Source organism: Nannobrachium achirus, assembly GCF_963921795.1.
Source record: "Nannobrachium achirus genome assembly, chromosome: 21".
In the NCBI taxonomy this organism is placed as follows: domain Eukaryota; kingdom Metazoa; phylum Chordata; class Actinopteri; order Myctophiformes; family Myctophidae; genus Nannobrachium; species Nannobrachium achirus.
In genome coordinates this window covers 14,160,265-14,170,264 of record NC_137828.1, presented here as the reverse complement: position 1 = coordinate 14,170,264, position 10,000 = coordinate 14,160,265, and the positions used below count along the sequence as shown (strand labels likewise).

At 42.3% G+C, this 10,000-nt stretch overlaps 1 protein-coding gene across 1 annotated transcript in view; it reads left to right on the top strand.

Annotated features, from left to right (window-relative positions):
* The window catches only part of LOC308306457 (sodium channel protein type 3 subunit alpha-like), a 272,091-nt gene that overhangs the window by 90,876 nt on the left and 171,215 nt on the right, over positions 1-10,000 (top strand). The window contains exon 15 of the mRNA XM_080751465.1: positions 6,065-6,303. Within this exon, the coding sequence (XP_080607591.1) occupies positions 6,065-6,303 (239 nt within the window). The remainder of the gene's footprint in view (positions 1-6,064; positions 6,304-10,000) is intronic.

The window sequence follows — 10,000 nt, the reverse complement described above, 5'->3', positions numbered from 1 at the left end:
GGACGAATTATTGTAAAAAAAAAAGTAAAAGTGGAAACATATCTCCACGTTTTGTTTCCACTTCTCGTTGTATTCATTCACTTTGATTCTGTTGCCCGGCTGATGCCGGGCAACAGAATATTATGGGTTGTCATCTCTATGACAACGATGCGCTGATAGGCTGTTACCACAGACCGCGGAAGTTTTCGGAGCAGCAGCAGCAGACAGTATCTTCAGCCACCAACAATGCAACTAGTTTAAATCAGTGGGTTTCATTCACGCAAAAAACATCATCAACGTGAATACGTTTGCAGGATTGTAATCTTATCTCCAGAGTGTGTTGCGACGTGCCACGGCCCGACGGCCCGTGACGGCTTCCTCTCTTTCTGCATGGATATGCAGCGAGCCGCACGCAGTACTCGGTACAAGAGTGAGCCACGAGCCGCTTCGTCTCCGACGCGCGACACCTTGTTTTCATATCGATATTCACGTTGCGACACAAGCATAAATTATTCGAAGATTATCCCAGTTTGTTAAAAGAAACCAGAGCACTAGCGCAAACTATCTCTGCTCCACGCAGGGAACATTCTGTTCCCTGCTTTAATGGGTTGTTTCTCTTCAATTGCAAGTAAGGCCCCCAAATGATTTTGGAGGAGTCCCCAGCCCAGATGACAGTGAAGTCATAATTTAAGGACCCTTTTAATAAAGAAAGAAACGGAAAAAGACCATTACTGCATCAACAAACTACAAAAAAAAAATGTAATGCCAATGTAAAAAAAAAATAAGAAAGGGATCCCTAATTATGTAAGATGAACAATAATGAGGGCAAGTGGCCATGACCTGAGGGCAAGTAGAACATGACCTCTACTTTTCAGACGGACAATAAGTGCCTCTGAGACCATAGTGCCAACCCCTGGTTGGTACTTTTTTTATCTTAGCCTACAATATAAGATTGACCGACATAATAAAAATAAGCGAATAAAAAAATATATATATATTTAATTGTTTTATTTTTTCCCCGGACCTGTTTCAAAAGAATATTTGTGGACCTTCAAGATTTGTATTTGAGGACCCCTGTTATAGGTGATTACCTCAGTCTTCTTTGCATTCAGTCTGAGGCCAACCTTAGCACATTCCACCTCTACTCTGTTCAGGAGTTCCTGTGCTTGCTCCACACGGTCAGACACCAGGCAGATGTCATTTGCGTAGTCTAGGTCTGCCAGAGCTACAGCAGGGTTTCTATTAGACTTCCTTGGTGTAATTGTGAAGCCAAGCTCCTGCTCCCGCCCGTTGATGGCTTTCCTGAGCGCGTGGTCCAGAGCTATAAAGAGGAAGGGGGCAAGAGTCTCTCCCTTTTGCACCCCTGCTAGGATTTCGAACTCCACGCTGATGCCATCTGGGGTTACCACCTTGGCTCTTGTGCCCTTGTACATGGCCTCTATGGCCCGAAGTAGATTCGGGGGGCCGTCAGTCAAACAATCCCCTCCCCTTTGAAATCTCTTGTCAATGGGACAATGTCAGACTCAAGCTCCAGCGCTGAGTCTGAAATCAGGCTACTCCATATATGGAGCTGACCTCTATATCTGATTCCCAGATGATGCCCTGTTAGGGCAACCACACTAATAGAATCCCTTTTATGTCCATCAATATTAAGCCCATATCTGGGAATGCCCATACAATAGAATCCCTTTTATGCCACCAATATTAAGCCCATAGCTTGGAATGCCCATATCATATTGTGTGAGTCTCATGTGGACATTACTGACAGTGGACAAATGGAACCAAATGAACCCTAACGGGTTCAGAGTTACAGACTTGTATGGGTCAATTTAGATCCCCCTAAAAGAACCCACTTTGAGAACCACTGCTCTATAGCGAACCGGTAAAGGCAAATAACAACTCATTTAAACACTTCAGCTTAGAGTTAACCATTTGCCATTTATTGAGAGATAACATTAACCATTTGTGCAATGATATTGCATTGAGTTTGGCAGTGAGGCTCTACTCTAATGATAAACAGATTTATCTATCCTAACACAGAATCTGCTATCACATACCCCCCAGAGCAGAGCATAAGTTACAGATGTACATAAAAAACATGAACTTCAAATTACATCATAATCTCAGCCACACCAACTCAAAACGGCCAAAGACGGATTCTGTTCGGCGGTTCCCGACATTCGGTCGTGTTGGAAGTCACCATTATTACAGAAATATATACTGCATGCTATGCTGAACGTAATCCACTTAGTGTCATCTTTTCAAAATGCATATTTACCGTACAGTTTGTGTTTGTATGCTTATTTCGCAATACCTATTGCGCAATCCTCTGTAGAGTGAGTTTGTCATCATGGTCACAAGAGTATCGGGTTTCAAGAGGGAAGGGGGGGGGTTAGAGAGAGAGAGAGAGGAGAGAGAGAAGAGAGAGAGAGAGAAAGAGAGAGAGAGAGAGAGAGAGAGAGAGAGAGAGAGGTACAGTAAGATACAGTAGATTACAGTACAGTAAGATACAGTACAGCAAGGTACAGCATAGTACAGTACAATACGGTACAGCAAGGTACAGTAGAGTACAGCAAAGTACAGTACAATACGGTACAGCAAGGTACAGTAGAGTACAGCAAAGTACAGTACAATACGGTACAGTCAGGTACAGTAGAGTAAGATACAGTAGATTACAGTACAGTAAGATACAGTACAGCAAGGTACAGCATAGTACAGTACAATACGGTACAGCAAGGTACAGTAGAGTACAGCAAAGTACAAAATGCATATTTACCGTACAGTTTGTGTTTGTATGCTTATTTCGCAATACCTATTGCGCAATCCTCTGTAGAGTGAGTTTGTCATCATGGTCACAAGAGTATCGGGTTTCAAGAGGGAAGGGGGGGGGTTAGAGAGAGAGAGAGAGGAGAGAGAGAAGAGAGAGAGAGAGAGAGAGAGAGAGAGAGAGAGAGGTACAGTAAGATACAGTAGATTACAGTACAGTAAGATACAGTACAGCAAGGTACAGCATAGTACAGTACAATACGGTACAGCAAGGTACAGTAGAGTACAGCAAAGTACAGTACAATACGGTACAGCAAGGTACAGTAGAGTACAGCAAAGTACAGTACAATACGGTACAGTCAGGTACAGTAGAGTAAGATACAGTAGATTACAGTACAGTAAGATACAGTACAGCAAGGTACAGCATAGTACAGTACAATACGGTACAGCAAGGTACAGTAGAGTACAGCAAAGTACAGTACAATACGGTACAGCAAGGTACAGTAGAGTACAGCAAAGTACAGTACAATACGGTACAGTCAGGTACAGTAGAGTAAAGCAAAGTACAGTAAGGTAAGGTAAAGTAGAGTACAGTACAATACGGTACAGTAAGATACAGTAGATTACAGTACAGTAAGATACAGTACAGCAAGGTACAGCATAGTACAGTACAATACGGTACAGCAAGGTACAGTAGAGTACAGCAAAGTACAGTACAATACGGTACAGCAAGGTACAGTAGAGTACAGCAAAGTACAGTACAATACGGTACAGTCAGGTACAGTAGAGTAAAGCAAAGTACAGTAAGGTAAAGTAGAGTACAGTGCAATACGGTACAGTACAGTACAGTACAGTACAGCAAAGTACAGTACAGTACAATACGGTACAGTCAGGTACAGTAGAGTAAAGCAAAGTACAGTAAGGTAAAGTAGAGTACAGTGCAATACGGTACAGTACAGTACAGTACAGTACAGCAAAGTACAGTACAGTACAATACGGTACAGTCAGGTACAGTAGTGTACAGCAAAGTACAGTAAGGTAAAGTAGAGTACAGTAGAGTACAGCAAAGTACAGTAAGGTAAAGTAGAGTACAGTAGAGTACAGCAAAGTACAGTAAGGTAAAGTAGAGCACAGTAGAGTACAGGACAGTAAGGTAAAGTAGAGTACAGTAGAGTACATTAAAGTACAGTACAGTAAGGTAAAGTAGAGTACAGTAGAGTACATTAAAGTACAGTAAGGTAAAGTAAGGTACAGTAGAGTACATTAAAGTACAGGACAGTAAGGTAAAGTAGAGTACAGTAGAGTACATTAAAGTACATTAATGTACAAAGTACAATACAGTAAGGTACAGTAGAGTACAGTACAGTAAGGTACAGTAGAGTACATTAAAGTACAGTACAGTAAGGTACAGTAGAGTACATTAAAGTACAGTACAGTAAGGTACAGTAGAGTACATTAAAGTACAGTACAGTAAGGTACAGTAGAGTACAGTAGAGTACAGTAAAGTACAGTACAGTAGAGTACAGTAAAGTACAGTACAGTAAGTGGATGGATGGATGTGGATGGATGCATGGATGGATGGATGGATGGATGGATGGATGGATGGATGTGGATGGATGGATGGATCGATGGATGGATGGATGGATCGATGCATGGATGTGGATGGATGGATGGATGGATGGATGCATGGATGGATGGATGGATGGATGCGAATGGATGGATGTGGATGGATGGATGTGGATGGGTGGATGGATGTGGATGGATGGATGGATGGATGTGGATGGATGTGGATGGATGGATGTGGATGGATGGATGGATGGATGGACAGACAGACAGACAGACAGACAGACAGACAGACAGATGGATGGATGGATGTGGATGGATGGATGGATGTGGATGGATGGATGCATGGATGGATGTGGATGGATGTGGATGGATGGATGGATGTGGATGGGTGGATGTGGATGGATGGATGCATGGATGGATGGATGTGGATGGATGGATGGATGTGGTTGGATGCATGGATGGATGGATGGATGGATGTGGATGGATGGATGGATGGATGTGGATGGATGGATGGATGGATGTGGATGGATGGATGTGTGGATGGATGGATGGATGGATGGATGGATGGATGGATGGATGTGGATTGATGGATGTGGATGGATGGATGGATGTGTGGATGGATGGATGGATGTGGATGGATGGATGTGGATGGATGGATGGATGGATGTGGGTGGATCACTGCTGCAACGTAGCTGTGAGCGCCTGCGAAGCAGGCGCGATCTCTAGATGTGAGCGGCCCGAAGGGCCGCGAACCTCTAGTTACCACAATCATAGAATGACCATATTACAATCCACATTTCATCCTACCACAATCATGGAATAACCATAGTACAATCCACATTTAATCCTATTACAGTACATTCCATTCCATTGCTACTGAAGCTAAATGCCACAGGGAGGAGGCCGGGGAGGTGTAGAATTTTTCCCACACCAACAGCAGTGTTGATTTTGTCGACTAAAACTATGACGAAAAATGTGTGTCGACTGCGTTTTTTTCACTGACGAAAACGTAATAAAAACGAAATAAAAACTAAGCTGTGATGACTAAAACTAAGACTAAATATATTGAGAATTTCGTCAACAAAATAAAAACTAGACTAAAACGTTAGGGAGGGACTAGTGGAGGAGAAAGTCATTTTATGTTTGGTTGCTCTCAGGTGTTGCTTGCTGAAAATAGCAGATCTACAAGCAAGCAGATCTTGTTGGGAGCTTGTAGATCGTCTATTTTCAGTATGCAACCAAGTGTAAAATCAGTCATTACGATGCCATCAAGGCCTGCCAAAATACATTTTAGTTGACTAAATCAACTGTAGATTTAGTCAACTAAAATCTCATGCTATTTAGGTGACTAAAATTAGACTAAAACTAAAACTTTTCAGGAGACTAAATTATGACTAAAACTAAATGAGATTTTATTCAAAAGACTATGACTAAAACTAAATCAAAATTTGCTGTCAAAAACAACACTGACCAACAGCACACAACCTGCTACGACAGCTGAACATGTAGAATGAGCAGTGAGCAGAGGCTGCTTAAAAAGGTTACACTGAGAATGAGGGCGTGTGTGAAGTAGCTTGTAAATAAGAATGAAGTAAGAATGAAACGTGGGCGTATGAATTAATATTTAGTGAATGAATGAGGGGGGGGTCCGGGGAAGAGAACAGCTAGAACTCTACCTTCCATGTCTAAATGAACTGCGCTTAACAAACAACCTGTCCTCTCTTCCTCTCTCGCCCCCCCCCCCCCCTTGCAGAGCTGGAGGAGGCTCACAAGAAGTGCCCCCCCTGCTGGTACGCCTTTGCCATGCGCTACCTGGTGTGGGAGTGCACCCCCTGCTGGCTGGAGGTGAAGCGCGTGGTGAAGGAGATGGTGATGGACCCCTTCCTGGACCTGACCATCACCATCTGCATCGTGCTCAACACGCTCTTCATGGCCATGGAGCACTACCCCATGACCCCAGAGTTCAACCACATGCTCTCCATAGGGAACCTGGTACGATCTGCGTGTGTGTGTGTGTGTGTGTGTGTGTGTGTGTGTGTGTGTGTGTGTGTGTGTGTGTGTGTGTGTGTGTGTGTGTGTGTAGGGCTGTCACAGTTATTAGATAATCGTCTAATGGCAATTATTTGTCATAATTGTCAGAATCGTTTCCATATTGGAAATAGCAGATCTACAAGCGTGAGCGTTGTGAGCTTGTAGATCGGCTATTTCCACTATCAATGTTCTTTTTTAAGTATAAAGTTGTAAAATGTGCCAGTAATTTCTTTGTATATTTAGGTTATGTGTCATATCTGCCATGTGCAACTTCAAAGCCTACAAGCCAAAAAGAAACAATTAATCGCCATGTAAAATGTCATAATTGCTCAACACTTATGAATACAAACATATGAATACAAATTACATGTCTGTTTGGCTTTGAAGTTGCACAGGGCAGGAAATAGCCGATCTACAAGCGTTGCATCGCGATGCGTTGTGAGCTTGTAGTTCTGCTATTGCCAATACCTTTTGAAAGTGTTTGAAACAATATGAACACTTCTCAACATGGAAATGATTATGACGATTATGCAAAATAATTGCGATTACCTCAAATAATTGTGATACGACTATTATGTAATAATTGCGACAGGCCTGTGTGTGTGTGTGTGTGTGTGTGTGTGTGTGCGTGCGTGCGTGCGTGCGTGTGAGTGCGTGTGCGTGCGTGTGTGTGTGTGTGTGTGTGTGTGTGTTTGTATTACTAGAGACAAATGTCCCCACAGGGAGTAGTATTTTGAGAAATAGACTCACAATGTGCCTCTCCTCTCCTCTCCTCTCCTCTCCTCTCCTCTCCTCTCCTCTCCTCTCCTCTCCTCTCCTCTCCTCTCCTCCACACATTCAAATTGAATTTGTCCCCCCCTTGGAAACAAAATATGAACATGTGATACCGTGAAATCAAATTATTTGGGGTCAAATGGACCTATCTGCTCTGCCTTCCTGTTCCCGTCAGTCGTTCACACGTCAGGGCCACTGAGGGAGAGATTCCTGTTCAACCTGGAGATCATGTGCTGTCACAGCTGCTGAAAAGCTGGGGTACAGTTTACAGTTTACACTTTAGGCATTTAGCAGACGCTTTTAATCCAAAGCGACTTACAATAAGCAGGTAATACATCAATATAATAAGCAAGATATGTCAGTATAACAACAATACAACAAATGCATAGGAATAGAAATCTAGAAAAAAAAAATAACATAGGTAGAACACGCACCTAAAAAATCTTTTCTAAAACCTAAAAATGCTATCTAGCTTTATGTGTGGTCATTGAGGGAAGGGGAGTGTTACAGTAGTGCTATGGGTTTAGGTGGAGTCTGAAGAGGTGAGTCTTCAGTCCACGGCGGAAGCTAAGGAGTGAGTCTGTAGTTCTAATGGAACCTAGGGAGTGAGTCTGTAGTTCTAATGGAAGCTAGGGAGTGAGTCTGTAGTTCTAATGGAAGCTAGGGAGTGAGTCTGTAGTTCTAATGGAAGCTAGGGAGTGAGTCTGTAGTTCTAATGGAAGCTCAGGAGTGAGTCTGTAGTTCTAATGGAAGCTAGGGAGTGAGTCTGTAGTTCTAATGGAAGCTAGGGAGTGAGTCTGTAGTTCTAATGGAAGCTCGGGAGTGAGTCTGTAGTTCTAATGGAAGCTAGGGAGTGCAGTCTGTAGTTCTAATGGAAGCTAGGGAGTGAGTCTGTAGTTCTAATGGAAGCTCGGGAGTGAGTCTGTAGTTCTAAGTTTATTCCACAGTTTATGGAAACAGTGGAACGGTTTATTATGTAAAAAAACAAAAACAAAAAAAACTTTAACCTCATAGCATGTTAGGGGTCAAACTAGGGGTTTTCTCTGGCAAAATAAATGCTTGCAATGGAATCAGAATCATGAAAAACACTTAGTTTGACCCCTAACATACTATTTAAAGCATTTTTCCCCACCTGCATAATAAGAAATTATAATAGTACCCCAACATTCAGCAGCTGGAAACTGAATTTCAGTCCTTGCTAGATGGACCTTTACAAACACATTGATGAACAGAGTTGGGGTCCGTTACTCAAAAAAGTAGTGCACTACATATTACATATTACTTTTGAAAAAAGTAATGCCTAAGGGTGCCCTCAGACCAAAATACCTATGAGAGTGGAATCCGCGTTCTGCCAATGCATTTCAATGATAAGGGAGCGTTTTTTGCAGAAATCCTCCGCTGGCATGAAACCGCTTCACTCTCATTGAAATGCATTGGCGGAACGTGGATTCCACTCTCATAGGTATTTTGGTCTGAGGGCCCTCACACCAAAACCTAGAGTGGAATCCGCCAATGCATTTCAATGAGAATGGAGCATTTTTTGCCAGTAGAGAATTTCTGCAAAAAACGCTCCATTCTCATTGAAATGCATTGGCGGATTCCACTCTAGGTATTTTGGTGTGTGGGCACCCTTACACTACTTTATTACTCCCTGGAGAAAGTAACTAGTTACACTACTCGTTACACTACTTTTGCGTTACTCCATCAAAAAGCCTGAGATGCATTGCCAACATATATTTTACAGTTATGTTGTTTAATGAAGTGAGTCCCAGGGCTCACTGGTGGTCATTTGAATGAGTCTAATAATAATAATAATAATATGGGTAACAATAAATAAAAAATGATAATAATGTAATTATTTCTGAGCCCCTGTGGCCTTGTTGTAATTTAGGACTCCATTGTGCAGCTAAAACAGCTTACATACATTCATGAGTTTATTCATTTATTTATGGACATTCAAGGTTTCCACCTGACTTATATAGCCTACTGTATGGTTCTGTATCCGTGTCCGTAAGTTTAAGCAGATTTCGTTCCATGTGGATCCTATGAATTTTACAGGCCAGGGGTGGACAACCTAACCTGGCGGAGATTTCCCCCCCACAGCACGCAGCACAGTCCGCATAGCAGGTGAAAGTGATGAACTCTACAACGAGGAGATGAGTCAGATGACTCCGTGTGCAGAAACAGTTCAAACTAATGTCAAACTGATTCTATAGCTGCAGAAAACCTCCCATTTGCTTAAAAAAGCAACATAACACCGATGTTTTTTGCATAAGGATTATATTTATTAATTGTCCGTCATCATGAGGGCATCATGTCAGAGTGAGTCTCACTTGTCAGAGTTGGCTTCTTTCTTTCCCTCTCTCTCTCTCAGCCTACATGGATTTCCAGTAGGCTAATTCAGTGGCTTGTTGGATTATTACTCATTATTTGGGGGTTTTGGTTTATTTTGTCACATGTAGTCTATCAATCTAGGCTGTTAATCAAATGTCGGCTTTGAGCACCTCGTGCCAGTGCCTCTCTTTTTTCTCTTTTCTCTCTCTCTCTTTCTCTCTCTCTTGAATCATAGACAAAAAAAGGCTAATTCATTTCTTTGCTTGATATTATAAATCTCCTTGGGGTTTTGCTGTATTTAGTCCCTTGTATTAATCTATGTGCGACTGTTATCAAATGTCGAGTGCCTGCTACTGTTGGCATGATTGGCAAGCATGTCACCGTGACATGCTGCTGCGCTGACAACCACTCGTGTTTGATTACCTCTTCTCTGGTTAATTATTTTTGTGAAATGGCAGTTCCAATGTTCTAAAAGACAAGTGCTGACCGGTAACTTGTAATGTTATTAATCAATTTGGAGGAGTAGTGTCGTTACACTCCTCGTTACCGA